Source organism: Punica granatum, chromosome 1 (assembly GCF_007655135.1).
Source record: "Punica granatum isolate Tunisia-2019 chromosome 1, ASM765513v2, whole genome shotgun sequence".
Classification (NCBI taxonomy): Eukaryota; Viridiplantae; Streptophyta; class Magnoliopsida; order Myrtales; family Lythraceae; genus Punica; species Punica granatum.
The window spans coordinates 5,797,035-5,813,770 of NC_045127.1; the positions used below are offsets into that span (position 1 = coordinate 5,797,035).

Genomic DNA, 16,736 nt, shown 5'->3' on the forward strand with positions numbered 1-16,736 from the left:
GAAACTACGTAATTTCGGTCGTCCCTCAATGTCTACCCATAGTATTACTATAAAATAGCCTGGCCTGCTTCTCCCCGTGTCTACAACGCGAGTTAGAGCGAGATTTATTGCACTAATCATCGGTATAAAACGTGCTTAAAAAATCATCGACGATGTTCTCACCACTAATGGCACAGTGGGGCAGCCTCATCGATCCCTTCCGAGGGTTCTCCCTCGAGGAGGACAGCTCTGAAGCCCGGATGGATTGGAGGGAGACGCCGGATGCCCACGTGTTCGACGTGGACCTCCCGGGCCTCTCGAAGGAGGAGGTGAAACTCCAGCTGGTCCCCGAAGGAAGAGTCCTCCAGATAACTGCGGAGAGGAAGGAGGAAGAAGAGGAAGGCAAAGGCGACAGGTGGCATTGCAGGGAGAGGACGGAGCGTGGCGGCTACTTCAGGCAGTTCCGGCTGCCGGATGATGCGAAGGTGCACGAGATAAAGGCGTCGATGCAGGACGGCGTGCTGACCGTGGTCGTGCCCAAGGACAAGGAGGCGCAGCGCGGGAAGAAGAGTGACAAGGGACACAAGAAGGCCATTGAAATTTCCGGGGACGACGGTGGCCATGCCAAGGATCATAAGCGCCTGATTGGTCGCTTTGTTTGCTGCAAGGCTTGAAGAAGACTATATATGATTGATGATTTTCTCTGGTTCTTAATCTTAATTTTTGTAAATTGTAATATATGCTACTGTGAGCATTTTGAGTGTACATCCGATAGGTGTGCACCGTTATACGTGATCGAGTGTGTATGGCTTGGATCATATACCTTTGTTCATCGACGTTGTTTGATATCTGTAAACATTTCAAAAATTGATTGATCATGTATACCTGAAGTGTGTGTTCAGAACTTGTAAATATATCTCTACCCCGGTTGATGGCCTCCGGAACTCCGATGTCAAAAACAATAGAATTCCTATTTGAATTCGGGACGGTCGCCGGTAAGATGAGTTCAGCTTCTTGAGATCCTCAGCTCCGGAACATATTCAAAGACCATCATCTCTTTCCAGGTCTGCAATATTCCATTGCATATTCCAGCAAACAAGAAGGAAAGTAAAAGCAGTATCTCATGGAATATGTCATTCGGTCCTCTTGTTACAGTTGGGTGCAATTCGATCCTTGAACTATACGACTGTTTCGTTTTTTGAGCTTTGCAAAAATAATAGGTTAACGTCATTTTACACTGATACTACAGTCGAAGGGTCTGTAATCTCAATGCAACTATGACCATAAAGAACAATGGAAAAGCTCCATCATGCAAAAACTCGATGCATATTAAATTCAATTGAATTGAAAGGGTATCAGTGAAAAAGATAAAATTATTATGAAGTTATATCACTTGACACGGCTGTATTTAGTATTTATGAAGAGGCACATGGTAATACTACACGAAGGACAGCAATGTAATATTTACGAAGGCCATGAGAAGGATTGCACTGTAATATTGAGAAATTGAGGATCAATTCATCTCCATTGCTCACTGAAGGACCGGAGTGAACTTTTTCTTTTTTGGCATGAGGATGAATTCAACATATCCATATAGCATACTAAATTTCCCTTCAATAAAGGGCATACAAGTCCCAATGAAGAAAATCGAACTCAGGCCTCATCGTTCCGATGTCTGGAATCATTACACCAATATCTCTTCCTCTATTGGATTTTTTATTCCCCAATAAGCTCGTCGGGTTCTCAGTCAATAGGCTCAAATTAATAGGCATTGGATTGTGGCTTGAGTTGGCTAAGAGGTGCTTGAAACGAATTCCAAACTCAAACATACATATATAAAACACAATTAATCAACTATATAAAATTTCACAATCTTTTGCATATTCTTTTTAACTGGTTGTTTGGTATGGCGTAACTTCAAATTTTCCTGGGAATACCTTAACTTTTTTTTAAAAAAAAATTTTATAGCGTTTGGTTGCAAAATTAACTATTGTAATCACTTCAAACTTTGCAATCATGACTTTGCAATCATGATTGGTAAAGATTATGCTTCAAGTTGAATGCTCAAAAAATCCGTTGAACAAGCGGATTCACATCTTTTACGATCGACAGTCTTTCCGTTCCTGGAGCATAAGCAATTTGCATAGCTTTACATTCATTACAAGGTATCATTTTACATTTGTTGGGCTAATCCGAAACGTGTATAACTCTCAAATTACAATGAGATTACAGTCGTGAAATTCACGCTTCATCCATGTGACAAATAAGTCATATTATTGCTCACATTCTCAACAATCCGACATATTTAAAAACAAAACTATCCATCGTGATCTAATAATACTCGAACCAAGCGAGTTATACCTTTCTGGGGATAATCTTTCTTTGCCGACAACCATCAAAGTAGACAAAGCTATAATAACTGATAGGAAAGCATTCAATCAATCACACTTTTTTGTAATGTGAAAGTATATTCATTTTACTGGAAAAAAGAAAAAAGAGAATCATGCTTTTAATTTTCGTTTTGGGGGTGGAATAGTAGGTTCCAGATCCAATCCAATTCCCATCTCCAACTGTTCTTCTATTTATATATTTTATTTATTTATGATCATTATTATTCCCCATTTATTATTTTAATTCGCATATATTTAATAAATTTCTGCTTTATTACATTGCACATTCAGAGAAGGACAGAGCTGATCGGATAGATACGCAGGGAGAGACAGAGAGAGATGGCGAAGAAGGCTTTGTTGATAGGGTGCAATTACCCAGGGACGAAAGCGGAGCTGAAGGGATGCATCAACGACGTCAAGCGGATGCACCGCTGCCTCACCGAGCGCTACGACTTCTCCGACGAGGACATCACCGTCCTTATCGACACCGACGACTCCTACGTCCAGCCCACCGGCAAGAACATCCGCCGCGCCTTAGCCGACCTCGTCCGGTCCGCCGAGCCCGGCGATCTCCTCTTCGTCCACTACAGCGGCCACGGCACCCGCCTCCCTGCCGAGACCGGCGAGGAGGACGACACCGGCTACGACGAATGCATCGTCCCCTGCGACATGAATCTCATCACCGGTACTCCTCTATTCTCCCCGTAATTCCATGCACAAACTCAATTTCCGTTCTTCTGCTGCTTCCGACCGTGTTGTCAGAGTCGATCGGATCCAATCTCAGTTGATGTGTCCGGCTGTTTCGCTGATCCTTCTCGATCGTTCCTGTGCTGAATTTAGCCGTGTCTGTGCTGCAGATGATGATTTCAGGGAGTTTGTGGACCAGATACCCGATGGCTGCCGCATAACGATCGTCTCTGATTCGTGCCACAGCGGCGGTCTCATCGAGCAGGCCAAGGAGCAGATCGGGGACAGCACCAGGCCCGATGGATCCGAAGAAGAGAGCTCGGGTTTTGGATTTAAGAGTTTCCTGCATCAGAAAGTGAAGGATGCGTTCGAGTCCCGGGGAGTCCACATTCCCTCGGGGCTCCGCCACCACAGGCACCACGAAGAAGGAGGAGGGGATGGAGATCGGGAGGTCGAGATCGCTGATGGAGAGCTCGGCTACGTGAAGAGCAGGTCGCTGCCGCTCGACACTCTGATCGATATACTGAAGCAGAAGACGGGAAAGGATGATATAGATGTTGGGAAGCTGCGGCCAACCCTTTTCGACATCTTCGGGGATGACGCCAGCCCCAAGGTGAAGAAGTTCATGAAGGTGATCCTGGACAAGCTGCAGCACCGTCAGGGGGAAGACGGTGAGGGCGGCGGGGGGTTCCTGGGCATGGTCGGGAGCTTGGCCCAGGAGTTTCTCAAGCAGAAGCTTGATGAGGGCGACGAAGGGTATGCAAAGCCCGCAATGGAGGTCGAGGTCGGAAGCAAGCAAGAGGCCTACGCGGGAACAACAAAACGGTCATTCCCGGATGGTGGGATCCTGATCAGTGGGTGTCAGACCGACCAGACTTCGGCGGATGCGAGCCCCTCAGGGAATGCCCGCGAGGCATACGGGGCTTGTAGCAATGCCATACAGACCATAATAGCAGAGACAGACGGTGCGGTCAGCTACCAGGAGCTCGTAGTAAGGGCGAGGGAGATGCTCAAGAGCCAGGGCTTCACTCAGCGCCCCGGCCTCTATTGCAGCGACCACCACCTTGAGTCCTCCTTCGTTTGCTGACCCCATCCGGAATCCCGCAACCATTTCCTGTAACCACTACGATCGTGGCATAAAGATATCGACATTGCAAGGAGCGGTAACAAGAAATGGTATCGGGAGGCTCGGATTACAGACTTTCACCAGCGAGAAGAAAATGAATGCTGTTTACAGTTGTGTGGCTTTTATCTTTTGCTATTTGCTGTTGCTTGTTGAGTTTGGGCAGTGAGACTGATGCTGGAAGATAATAATAAAATATAAATTAAATAATAAAAAAGCTTTTATATATATATATATATTATTATTATTATCAGTTCATCTGTCAGAATGTGCTATGTGCTGAAATCTATTCCTACACTAATCTCCTTGATTCACAGGGCAAACTCTCTCCCCCTATTCTAAGTACTTATCCACTGACGATGAAATATATCGGTAATATACAAAAATTAGCGCCCAAACTGACAGAGCAAAAATAACTGCGGCGGGATTTCCGCTATACGGTGCAGAGAATTGTTTTTCGGCAAATCGGTCCCTTTCCGAGTGGTACACGAAAAAATTGACAAATCTTCCCCCCCACACTTGCAGACATTGGGGATGAAGATGGCGTGTCATGGTGTTTATTTCCCGGTTAGTCCGGTCAGTCTTCGATATCCTGAACCCAGGCCAAGTCTGCAGTCGGAATGCACAGAAAGAGCAACCATCAGATTGACAGAGTGAGAGATGGAACATATAGCCAAACGAAACGAGATCTCAGTCCAAGAGAGGAAGCGAGAGATCAGACCTTGTAGCACGGATTCGACTGCCGAGTTGGGGATGAAGAGCCCCACAATACGCTGTTTGTCTGTGGTAGTTTCTATTCGTACAACACGAAGCCGCTTATGGCTTTGACGAGCCTGCAGGTACAGCCAATAGAGTTTTAGGCTCTCCTCAATTTCATAATTGTATGGGTTAGTGAATTCTCGCATCAATATCATCGATAAACCATCGATGTGATTCGATGGTTCATTTTGAACCCAAGCAGCAGACTGAGAAAGTTACCTGCTTTGCCAGGGCCTTCTCAATTGTGCCCCAGACAGGAAGAATGAGACCACCCAGTACGTTCACTTCCTGGAGTCTTCGGCCGACTGTACAATAGCTTCCGAGCTTACAATTTGGACCGTGCATGCACTGCAAAAGATAACAACACCATTGAAACACGATATGATGATGTTGCTAAATTGGAAATACAAACAGAGAAGATGGAGATCATTGCATAAAGAAAAAGAGCTTCTAAAATCAGGAAAGTTCCCTAACTTTAAGTTCATTCGATATATGAACTCCGAGAAGTCTCATCTTAATTTCCACCGGGACAAATGTTGACTCTAGAAACCTTATGCGTCTGTGGCCTGATGATTATGCTTTTCTTTTAAGTCAGATGTATGTACTAAAATAAAAAATCTAATCAGCTCTCTCAGGTGGCTTAATAAGCTCATCCCTCTTACCTGTTTGGATGATAGTTCATACTCATCTTCCCAACCGCTCCGAGCCTTCTCCAGAGATGCCAATTTTCGGTACTTGCTTTTTAGCTCTGACAGAGGCATTTCCCTGCAGAAATGGGCCCAGGTGAGATGAAACTAAATCCCGACATTGAAAGGAAGAATAAATCTTTTCTTTAAAGCATACCTCACTGACTCCCCAACAGTCGGACGGACTATCTTAAACATTCCTGAAGTAGAGCTGAATACAAAATAACCAAGGAGAGAAATGATCTGAGCTCCCACATAAGTGTATAATAAAACCCAGGCAATGCGTGTCGAAAGTAACGTCTATTTTCTTGAGAAGCTGCAAAACGAATTAATTACCTTTCAAATGCCAAAACATAGTGCCGCTTTCCCAACCACTCTCTTTTTGACTCATAAAACCCATCACTTGATGAGCCAACGCCATCTTTTTGTCGCTCGTCGAGCAGGGAACTTGCAGTCTGAACATGAAACTCTTGTAAATATTAGATAAGGATACATAAAGGAAGCTGTACCACTACATGAAGAAGAAGGTACCTCCCACATGATTCCACGATCCAAAGTGAAGGTAAACAATACTGTAGATGCACCGGACATCTGATCAACATGAACAGTCTGCAAAGGAGTAGATATTAGCTAACCTTACTTGGCGAATAAGAACAAGAGGTAAATTCGTGACCAAACCTTTGGTGTTCCTTGCAATTCTATAAGGTTAGCTCTTATGTCAACAATCCCCGAGTCCAGATGCCCCTCAATCCGTGCATTTTGAACAGTAAGATCCAAAATGCTAACAAACAGTTCAAAGAGCCTGTACATCACAAAAGCAAAGCCATCTCAGACTGAGTCTAGTGGCAATGAGAATATCAGATTGTTCAAAAATCACAAACCTATTCTGGATCTCAGGTGGCAGACCTAAGAGTCGATTAAGGAAGCGTCCAATATCATGCATGTCCGAGTCAATAATGCGGCCGGAGAACTTAAAATTATCTTTTCCATTTCCTACATAAGGTACAACAACTTCAAAGTTAACAACGCAAGATGAAAAACAGTTTTAACAAATATAACAGAAGAACTACGCTTGAAGAGGTTTTTATTGAGACAAAATGTGACTACCTAGGACAGTGTCCCTAACTATTCCAACCGACACTAGAGCAGCTTTTGCCTTAAGAATGAAGTTCTGGATCTTATCAGGTTCTTCGGGCGAACATCCTGGGGGCACAACTGGCAAGGCATCCTGAAATGAAAAGGTTAGCTATTCTAGGATTCTGCCTCAACGAATCCAGAATTAAATGGAGCACACTAGTGCAAGAGAGAAATACAACCAACCTGCTCCATAATTCCTCTATACATCATCATCAAGGCCTTCTTCCCATATGTACTATCATAATTATAGGCACTCAAAGATGGTCCGGCCCTGCGAAAGAAGTGCCAGACCATGAGAAAGTGCTCATTTTCTGTAGAACAAAAACATATAGGTCCATAAGAAATGCCACCCATCCAACAAACCTCCTATCTCCCTGTGTTAAAGCTCCAAGAGTCTCCAATCTCTTGGCAACAATAGATGCAAACCGACGTTCACCACCAAGATTAGTAAAAAGCAGCCTGCAAAATAGCATATGTGAAACTAAGTTAATCAGCTGAAATCTGCTCAAACAAATGTGAACCCCAAATATACTTGAAAATAGAAGTCAATGCCATCTTCCATCTACTTGCACTTACCTTCCTGGCATTTCTTTAGAGGATTATCTATCCATTTTATGCATGTTGGACATGAAAGTGTTTTTCAATCTAATGCAATCTCTCATATTATCACTTCTTCATATTAACCACGGAAATTCATTGCTACGAGGGAGGTAACATTTACCTATACTCAGGCGCAGAAGCTTGATTTGACCTATGTGTTCTCCCAAACTGTTGAATCGCTCGATCAGCACTCCAAGGAAGTTCCAGCGTCAAATGTACTCTCCTTCTCTGTCAAAAACTTGTCAAAAGGCAATGAGAAGAGAACAAAATTGAATGCTATGTAATACATGAGACATCGATACTGCGTATTGCATGCAAAAAAGAAAAGTGCATTTGACAAAGAGATCCGACACCTGGTTTATTGCCCTTCGATCAGCCTGCAAAGAAACACCGGCAGATCCAGCCTCAGAGATGATAGCAACTAACTTCTTGCCATCCATAAAGAGCTGCTTCTCGTGCATGTTGACCATTTCCATGGTGACATCTTTCCTAAAACAATATTTCCAACAACTCAGCAGCCACAAAAAATTCTTTTTTAAAAAAAAAAGAGAGCAAAAAAAAGAAAAGAAAAAGGAAAACAATGAATTGCTTGAGTTTAACAGAGATTTAACCAAACTTACGTGTTTCTCGCCTGATACATAACACCTCTCCCATTTGCAGCTCTAACAAGCATTCCCCGTCTTCCAGTCATTTCTGCGACTTTATCTGGGCCTCCAAGCTACTCGGAGAATGGAATTATATAGTTAACGATAGCATGCAGATAAACAGATATCCCAGTTTCTTGAAAAGGGAAAAAAGAAAAAGAAATTAATTTCTTGGTTTACAGAGAGAAAATATGAGGTCTTGCCACTCAGAATGTTCCTAACATGCAATGATATGACATGACTAGATCAAGACAAGGTAAGGCGAATGTCATAAGAGCAAAGAGAATAAAATAAGGATAGCCACCTGATCAATTATGTCATCCAAAGGATTATTTGGAAGGTCCAGTGAACGGATTACCTCCAATATTTTCATTTTCCGTTCCATAGCTCCTTCATACCTAAAAGCAACCACGGTTAGAAATCTCATTATTTTAAAAAGAAACAGTGATTGTGAAATAATTTACATTACGTCACCATCCATACATCCAACACAAACTCATAACAGTAGAGCACTTAATGCATCAACCAGCTCGCCATTGAAAGGGAAGAAAAGGTTTTATATCCAAACCTCTTCAGAAGCTCTTGGACATAAACTTGTCTAGCTTGGAGATATTCTTCAGTCTTTTCTTTGCACGATTGGCATGACCAATCTTCAGGAACAGCATCCTCAACGGGAGGCACCACGCACGCAGAATGAATTAGCTTACCACAGCAGGAACATCGGAGCAGTCTCTTTCTCTCCTGCGAACAGAATCAAATTGTAAAACAATGATTCGGAAATCTAATTATCAACAAACCACTAGAAGAGGCAGGAAGGGCGGTTACCTCTTCCATATTGCAGACATCACATATCTGAAACTCATCATCAGATTCATTGGAATCATTTGCAGAATCAGCTGCATTGAGGAAACAGTATTTCACTAATGAAGAAGCAAAAATTTCCCTAGCCAAATGGATAGTATAGAAAAGAAAATTCACCATCTTCCAAAACCCATCAAGATTGGAAGAAATTTCCGCAAGATAGTTGCTTAAAAAATCTCATAGAGTTTGGGCAAGCAGATACAAAGAAACCAAAGAGAATTGGCACAACGAAAAATGATAAAAAGAAAACTTGGAAATGAAAAGGCTCAGGAAATGATGCAGGAAAAAAGCAAGCTAACCAGAACGGAAAGAGATATAACTTGAGATGCCACCACTAAAAAGCAACCACATGGATATTGAACTATGAAAACACTTACAGTCCATGTCGTCATCACTTTCATCATCACTTGCAGGTCTCCACTTAGCAACTTTCCTAACTCTCCCTTTTAGTGAAACATCAGGTCTAGCTGAATGCCTCTTCCTTTGAAGTTCCTTTACACTTTCCTCTCCCGTATCTTATAAAAAACTGAGTCTTGATCACTCACAATAAAAAAATGATCATATAACTCTTCTAGAAGATAAACATACCGGTGAGAGGTTCAGGCTTTTCAGGCAAAGGATAATTTTCCTCCACGAATTTCAGTAATAGCTCCCTGGGACCCGAAATGAAATCATCGAGTTCAAGACCCTAAGAAATGGAGAAAATCATAAATGTCTTTTCAAGGAACAAGTAAATTGTAAATATACGAAAGAAGGAAAAGACAAAGATGTCATATACTATATTGAAAATACTCACATATTTCGTCACGGCTTCCTCTGTTCGAGCTTCTCCAGTACTCTGAAGGCCAATGACCACACACTTATTTTCATGCAAAGCTTGTTTTGCTAATCTTACTACCGCAGGCACTTTTGCTGACATGCACATGTGTCTAAAGAACCTCTACAAAAGCAAGAGGAAAAATCAGAGATGTATGTACAAAAACTAATTAATAGAACCATTCACCACAATGAGCAAATTCACAATAAAAAGCAGAGAAAAGGCTATTTTTACAGAAATAGTAATAACTTCAGCTTCTTTTTTTCGGCTAATAATATTAAAATTGTTAATCATTAATAACAAAACCAAGAGAGTGCACACAACAATGTAGGAAATTATGTACCTGATGGCTTGACCAATATACTCTCCACAACTGACTGGAATTGGGTTTTTCCTCATTAAGAAGAACACTCGCTGAAAGCAACTCCACACGTAACTCTGCCCAAAACTCAGCTGCCTTTTTATACATCTCCTGATAAAAGCGGCATTGGTTGTTATCATTTGTAACATATTCCATAAGAACTTGAGAAGTAGAGAAAACAATGAAAGAGGACTTCCAGGCAGCACTATAGATACTCGCCAACCCAAAATGCCAAGTAGCTTGGCATGCCAAACGAACTAACGACAGAGTCTAGATGCACTAGGTCTGGAAAAAGATAGAATCAAGTTTAACTGTTACTCATACCGACAATTAATATTATAACCCCACACTGACAAGTTGAAGCAGACTTGACCACCACATTAAATGAAAGACATAAAATGCAAACAAAATAAAATAAGTAGTGTAACTACAAAAGCACATATTAAGGAAACTAATATTTAAATTTACATTAGACAGCAGGGCACACAGCCTCTGCTTCATTAGTTAAAGCTCCAAGATAGAGTTCTGAGCAACAATATACTACTTACCATCATGTTGTCCTCAAGTGGAGCTTCAACAATATCAAATTCTGCTCCTTTGTAGCTTAGAGTACGGCATACATACATCCCCCTAAAATGTACAGTACTAGTCAGCAAAAAAAAAAAAAGAGCAGCAGCATATATCCCAAATATCAAAAGATTCATGACCTTGCTTTCATGTCCATAGCAACAAGTTCCAATGCTCCAACACCTCCCTTCTCAAGAGCAACTGCGAGCAAAATAGAGTGAGAAAGACGTCTTCCCTCTAGGAAAGCAACGACAGTAACACAGGCAAAATTAGAAATCCAGTACCACGTCATTATCTGGATTAAATTACTGCACAGTACATCTGGAGCTACTATAAATGAAAAAATACATAGTACATCTAAAGCTACTATAAATAAAACACAGAAGATAACAACAAATTCATGACTCATGCCAGCTCATCAAGTGTTGCTTTTCTACTTGCCTAAAACATCCCTGGAGTTCAGCCACTCGATCAACTGATAAACCACGAAACAATACGAAGGCAATGCTGGAATTATATTGAATTATATTATGCTGCAGATATCTGTTAAAAAAAGATATCCGATGAGATATTCACCTAAGAATTCACGAAAATCTGAAAAACTTGTTCCAGTTCCCCAAAGTCCAAGTCGCACCATATACCCCATATTCCGGGGTTCAGATGCACCAGTTGCTGAACAGTAAACAACACGGCCTTCTGGAAGTCGGGCCTGCATGAGAATTTTAAACATTTAGAGTAAAGGAGAATCAATCGTAAGCTTATACATAAAAATACGAAATGAGATCCAAATGTTCTATCATATCATGCACATGCAAACCGCCCCTACTAGCATAGAAGCATTGCATTATAAAAGGGAGAAAAATTTGGAACATAGCATGATCTAATAGCAAATGATAAATTACAATAAACATTACTATGTCTGTCATGGAGGCTTTCTAGCGCCCATGGCCGGGCATGAAGTTCTGATACTACCAATTTGTTTTTACATTTTAAATAATCTATGGTGTGTCCACAGCCAGACCAAACCCACTACACAACTTAACCAAACAAAATGAACATCTTGCGTTCAGTTTGCACAACATACCTGAATGTCAAGAACAGCTTCACCAGTTCGTGTTGGTTGACTTCCAGCTTCAGGTATCAAATTTTTAGCCTTGTGACACTGCAATACATTTTAGCTTAGCTATGACACAAGTAAACTACTACTGCAAAACTTATCCCTCCATAGGTTGCACTATCTTCAAATTAGACTCCTGAAAATGAAAGAGAAATATTACAACTGAAACCATTCTAAAACAGATAAAACTAGAGATACCTCGTCAAATATGACAAGACCATCAAACCCTGATCCACCCCATTGGACAAGCTGCTGCAGACGAGAACGGCCTTTCTCAGAAGATGCTATAAGACTGCTATACGTCAGAAACAGGACTCCCTCCTTCACCCCAACAGACTTTGAATCAAGCTTAGAATAAGGGAGTTTGTTTAAGGCATGCACTGTAAGGCCAGTAAAAAGAAAACATCACTTTCGTCCATCATTAACCAAGGTAACTATTTAATAGCAGGTGCCAAAATAAGGCATTCTAGTAATATTTCCCCATACAAGAAAGGGAAAAACAAAATGCCAGATATAAGCACATGATATGATGTCCAGTCCCACTCTTCTATCCGTTACTTTTTCTTTTCAGCCAGTATGCCTTCTAAAGAAACAAATAGCAAAGAGCCTCATAGATACCACATAGACCATTGTAAAGACATCGAACATTTACCTTCAACACAAGTTGCACCCACATCATCCAAATCTCTTCTCGCATCATATTTCAAATCAGAACCAACAGAAATCCACCTATAGAGGATAAAACATCACGGAAAAATTAGTACAAATTTGACTAATGATCTGCCCGATCCACCCGAGCAGCATTGGCAATTAGGGATGACGAAACCGTACAATGCTTTCCTCCTCCCATGCTGCCAATTCTCCCATATCAAACCAGCCATTGTTCGACCTTTACCTACTCCAGCTCCATCTCCAACAAAAAATCCAGCCCTAGTGCCACTGGGGAGGTGTTGATGGTGTCGCTATCATGAAAAGGAAGGTCGGCATATAAGTAAAAGCAAATGCATACAGGTACAATCAGTTGCTCGTAAAACCAACCTGACAAGCGTAGACCAATGTCTCAATCTGCAAGCATGACAAAGCCTTTGATGCTTCCAGACTATCCTTAATTTTTAAATTATATGTAGGCTCAGGAGGTTGGACTGCAGACAAGGATGACGTCTCCACAATAGGATCTGGGTGAGGAGGTCCGATTGATAATTTAGGAGGGCGCTGGCTCAAATAAAAGAGAAATGCCATCAGAATCAAAACTTTCCATAAAAGATGAGATAAACCGAAGCGTCATTAACTGAAACAAAAAGTGAGACCAGAATAATGCTTCCGGTGTTACTTCATCGTGTAAATACTCACATAATCAGTAAAAGTTTCACCCGACAAACCGCCTTCATCTTCTTCTCGCTCAACTTCAATTGCCATCTGAGAATTTATCCAGAAGTAAATATGGACAGTTGCAAGGAAAATGACATACATAGACTAAAAAGATGTATTGAACCTATGAATTTCAATATTTACATCGTATAACCTTCGACCCTGTTCTTTCATATAATATGCCCACGTAACGATGTAGAAAAGACGCTTAGATAATACTTCCACTGTTGGATTCTAGCAACAATGCTGAGACATTCCCCACCATATGAGCATTGGAATTAATCAACGACTTTCACGGAAGCATATAATCCATAAGAAACAGTAATGCAGAAACACCATAAGACCCTGAGAGAGAACTCAGCCGGCAGGACTTCTACGCCAAATGTGAGTCGTGGAAGCAGCTTCGCATAACATATTTAGAAACTAATGACATAATCATTTCCTCGTACATTTCATACTTGCTCATCCATTGCCTATTAACCCCGACATTAACTCGTAGGCAAGTGGACTTGCCCAGAGACAAATGGGAGATAAAAGAGTGTTGAGGAAGAGAAGGAGGAACCTCGTTGACTTCCTCGGGAGGAGGAAACGGAGGAGGAGGCAGCAAGTTCTTAAGCTTGGAGAGATCGACGGCGAGGTCGGTGTCGCACTGAGGGCACTTGAAGCGAGCCAGGCCGTGGGGGACATTGAGGATGGCCTTGCAGTGGGCGCAGGGCAGCTGGATCTTGGTGGGGTCGATGCCGTGAGCGGGCTTCAACTGCTGCTGGTGCGTCGGCGGTGGGTTCCTCATTGTCATCAGCTCCGGTGGCAGCATCTGCGGGAGCTTGCACGAAGGGCACGCGAATTCCGTCACCCCAGGGGCCACCGTGAGGATCATCCTGCAACCCGCGCACCGCACCTGCACTCCGGGGGCCGCGGGCGGCGAAGGCAGCGGCGGTGGCGGTGGCTGCGTCATCCCAGCGGAATTGGAGGAGTCAATGCGGGGAACTCCCAATTGTGGGGTTGAAGAACTCGAAATTGCACTCACTCTGCTCCTCTCTCTCCCGGCAGTAGCTTCGATTTGGTGACAAATGAAGCGGACAGGGAGAGAGAGAGAGAGAGGGGAGCTTCGGAATCGGACGATGAACAAGGCGGGGGTTGGGGTTTGGTCTCGTTGGCGGGTTGGTTCAGTTCCTTCCGTTCTGTGTCTGTCAGGTCTCACTGTTCTCTCTCTCTCTCTGTCTCCCTCCGTCTGACCTGAGTCCGACTGTGGAGGCTTTCGGTGGAAACGGACCGTCCGATGAATCTCATTTTTCCTCAACATTGTCGAGCCCAATGGGCTTCCCGTCCCCGGTGAAATTCCGGCTGTGCATGTTGAACCGACAAGGTCATCCATCTCGATCGATCCGATGGATTTGATCCGACGGTCCGATCGAATAACTGTTAATCCGATCCTAAAAATACCATATTTGCCGACATGGGGCACAACTCGTTGCAGGCTTTTGGGAAAGTGATCAATGTGCGATGCGAATTCTTCCATTTAGGGATTCATGTGCTGATCCCGGACGGGCGATCCCATGAAGCGAAACAGTTGTAGCAGTTAATCTCTAAGGTCGTTTGGGACGCTATATGAACCGATAATAATCGATGGTCGTGATTGCTACAGCCCGTGAAATTTTCTGATGGCCCAGTTTAAGGGAGGACTTGATGCTGGGCTGGGCCCACTCCTTGGTCTTCTTTGAGCCTTTTCCTTCGGCCCACTAATAAGTTGGCTTGGACAAGAACAAGATGGGCTTCGCCACCTGATTATAAGAACGTTGATTGACGTGCTACGACTAACGTTCGATTTCTATATTTTCTGTTTGCAGATTAGGAGAAGGAACAGTCGAGAGGTTGAACCAAACCACGATTAGGACACTGACATGCATACCGGATAGTGTCGAGTGCACCTGGTAATTAGTCCGTGCGAGCACGAGTGACCTACAACAAACTCATCTCGTTAGTCGGGCCTCTAATGTTTTTAGAGCGAGTTGGACGGGTCATTATTTGCGCATTGGCAAGCATGGCCACCCGATAGAATATTACTACCAGTCCACCACCTCACTAAATGTGTTCCCTCCATGTTCTCCTTCTAAGAGGGATGGTGATGAACATAGCGGCGGAATAAAGAAAATGAATGTTAATGGCTTTATCGATCGGCTACTCTCGTCTGCCTATCGGCAATTCGAGAATAGACAATATGGATTCATGAATATACAACATACTTTGTTTCTAGAAATACGCCCATTTAGGAAGAAATGGAACACGCGGTGAGATTTAGTCATTATCCAATACGGGCTATATTGCGCTAAATCCTCTGTACTCACCGGCTCAATTCGAACGTTTCTCCTGCAAGTCACGTGTTTCCGGGGACCATATGACCAAACATGGGGCATATCTCATGGGGAGTGTTAGGTTTCCTTTATCCTAGTCCAATGAATTGAAAGGAACATTGGAACTTATTGTTTACTACAAAACGAAAGTGGAATGAGCTAAGAAGCTGCTTGGCTTGGAAGATCACCAAACACAAAAAAACAAAAATTCCACCCGACCTTCCACCCCCTCTCTCTCACTGACGCCGACTCCCCCTCCACCCCCCATTTGGCAGCCCACCCAATTCCATAATCATTTTTCTTTCCCAATTAATATCCAAAAATCTAAAATATCGAGACTAATCTAGTTCAAGCCGGATCGACACATTACGGAGTAAGGCTCTCATAACATGAAGTTATCTATTGATAAGATTTGAATTAGAAACTTTGATTAATAATAAGTGTCAAATCACCTGAATTGAGTCTCATTGGTTGAGTTTATCCCTTCTCCATATATCTATATATGCCACTCAAATAAATAAAGCTCCTATACATTTTCATAAAATTCGCTTGGCTTCATACCTTGAGTCGATTGTCATCTTAGCTAGATGTTTCGTCGAGACTAGGGACTATGTATACTGGTTTTACGTCTGGTGATCCAGTTGATATACATCGAACTATCAATATGCGCTCCAACCAAACAATCATTGCATCAGTTCGGGTAAAATAGTTATCAAGTTATCTATTTTATCGCTAAAATAGTTACTTGTGACTTGACTCTTCAACATTAGGTGTTTGACTGAGGAAACAGGTATGGAAGTTGGGAGAATGAAATAAGAATGAGAAGCTAATAGCTGAGCTAGGAACAAAGAAGGTGGCCATAGCCAAAAAAATAATTATAAGAAGAAGGATGGAAGTTGGAGACTGAAAAAGATTGGGGAAATCTCCAAGGGCCCTTCATTTGGAGGAGAATTAATCTAACTAAGAGAATCTATATTGAATGTACCACACAAAAAAAAAGGAAAAAAAAAACAAGACGACAAGAGGAAAAGTCTAAAAAAGGAAAAGAAAGAGGAACAAAACAAATAATTAAGCATTGGGAAGTGGACTATTTAGTACAAGCCCAACAAGTACATGCCATCGGGTCAAGTGTTTGATATTATTAATTATATTAAAATTTCACTTTACCTCGTAAATTTGAGATTACCTGCATTGGGGTCCTAAAGTTTGCATAGCACTGAGCATGTGTATCTCGAAATTCTGATTTACATCACACCCTTTACAGCGATCATCCCAATAAGATGCCGAGG

General features: G+C 42.4%; 3 protein-coding genes across 4 annotated transcripts; 2 read left to right on the forward strand and 1 right to left on the reverse strand.

Moving 5' to 3' along the window:
- The first annotated feature begins 48 nt into the window (after nt 1–48).
- Nucleotides 49–918, forward strand: LOC116193220 (16.9 kDa class I heat shock protein 1-like). The gene has a single exon (XM_031522027.1). The coding sequence runs from the start codon at nt 153–155 to the stop codon at nt 651–653; it is 501 nt and encodes a 166-aa protein (XP_031377887.1). The 5' UTR covers nt 49–152; the 3' UTR covers nt 654–918.
- Nucleotides 919–2,660: 1,742 nt separating this feature from the next.
- Nucleotides 2,661–4,396, forward strand: LOC116197300 (metacaspase-4). Its single transcript, XM_031527401.1, has 2 exons — nt 2,661–3,054; nt 3,227–4,396. The coding sequence occupies exons 1-2, from the start codon at nt 2,709–2,711 to the stop codon at nt 4,141–4,143; spliced, it is 1,263 nt and encodes a 420-aa protein (XP_031383261.1). The 5' UTR covers nt 2,661–2,708; the 3' UTR covers nt 4,144–4,396.
- Nucleotides 4,382–14,328, reverse strand: LOC116197285 (protein FORGETTER 1). Of its 2 annotated transcripts, none has more exons than XM_031527388.1 (32): nt 13,659–14,328; nt 13,079–13,144; nt 12,767–12,940; nt 12,560–12,690; nt 12,381–12,457; nt 11,927–12,108; nt 11,696–11,773; nt 11,188–11,320; nt 10,752–10,812; nt 10,593–10,674; nt 10,027–10,155; nt 9,663–9,806; nt 9,455–9,554; nt 9,244–9,381; nt 8,831–8,901; nt 8,574–8,746; nt 8,364–8,403; nt 7,982–8,079; nt 7,715–7,850; nt 7,483–7,589; nt 7,125–7,220; nt 6,945–7,032; nt 6,732–6,852; nt 6,506–6,617; nt 6,303–6,426; nt 6,156–6,233; nt 5,961–6,079; nt 5,782–5,835; nt 5,601–5,703; nt 5,158–5,286; nt 4,901–5,012; nt 4,382–4,788 (listed from the first exon to the last, which is right to left on the reverse strand). In XM_031527388.1, exons 1-32 carry the CDS (start codon nt 14,049–14,051, stop codon nt 4,757–4,759), a joined length of 3,681 nt encoding a protein of 1,226 aa, XP_031383248.1. In that variant the 5' UTR covers nt 14,052–14,328; the 3' UTR covers nt 4,382–4,756. The 2 variants fall into 2 exon arrangements, with proteins under 2 accessions (XP_031383248.1, XP_031383242.1); XM_031527382.1 differs by having other exon boundaries at nt 8,310–8,403; nt 13,659–14,327.
- Nucleotides 14,329–16,736: the final 2,408 nt, after the last annotated feature.

What these genes read in the sequence shown, in the direction of transcription:
- LOC116193220 (XM_031522027.1), top strand. Translation starts at nt 153, where the DNA reads ATGTTCTCACCACTAATGGCACAGTGGGGCAGCCTCATCGATCCCTTC.
- LOC116197300 (XM_031527401.1), top strand. Translation starts at nt 2,709, where the DNA reads ATGGCGAAGAAGGCTTTGTTGATAGGGTGCAATTACCCAGGGACGAAA. An exon ending in CGACATGAATCTCATCACCG is followed by an intron (nt 3,055 to 3,226) that starts GTACTCCTCTAT and finishes TCTGTGCTGCAG; the next exon opens with ATGATGATTTCAGGGAGTTT.
- LOC116197285 (XM_031527382.1), bottom strand. Translation starts at nt 14,051, where the DNA reads ATGACGCAGCCACCGCCACCGCCGCTGCCTTCGCCGCCCGCGGCCCCC. An exon ending in AAGTGATGACGACATGGACT is followed by an intron (nt 8,902 to 9,243) that starts GTAAGTGTTTTC and finishes TCCTCAATGCAG; the next exon opens with CTGATTCTGCAAATGATTCC. An exon ending in GCTTCTGCGCCTGAGTATAG is followed by an intron (nt 7,221 to 7,482) that starts GTAAATGTTACC and finishes GCTATTTTGCAG; the next exon opens with GCTGCTTTTTACTAATCTTG.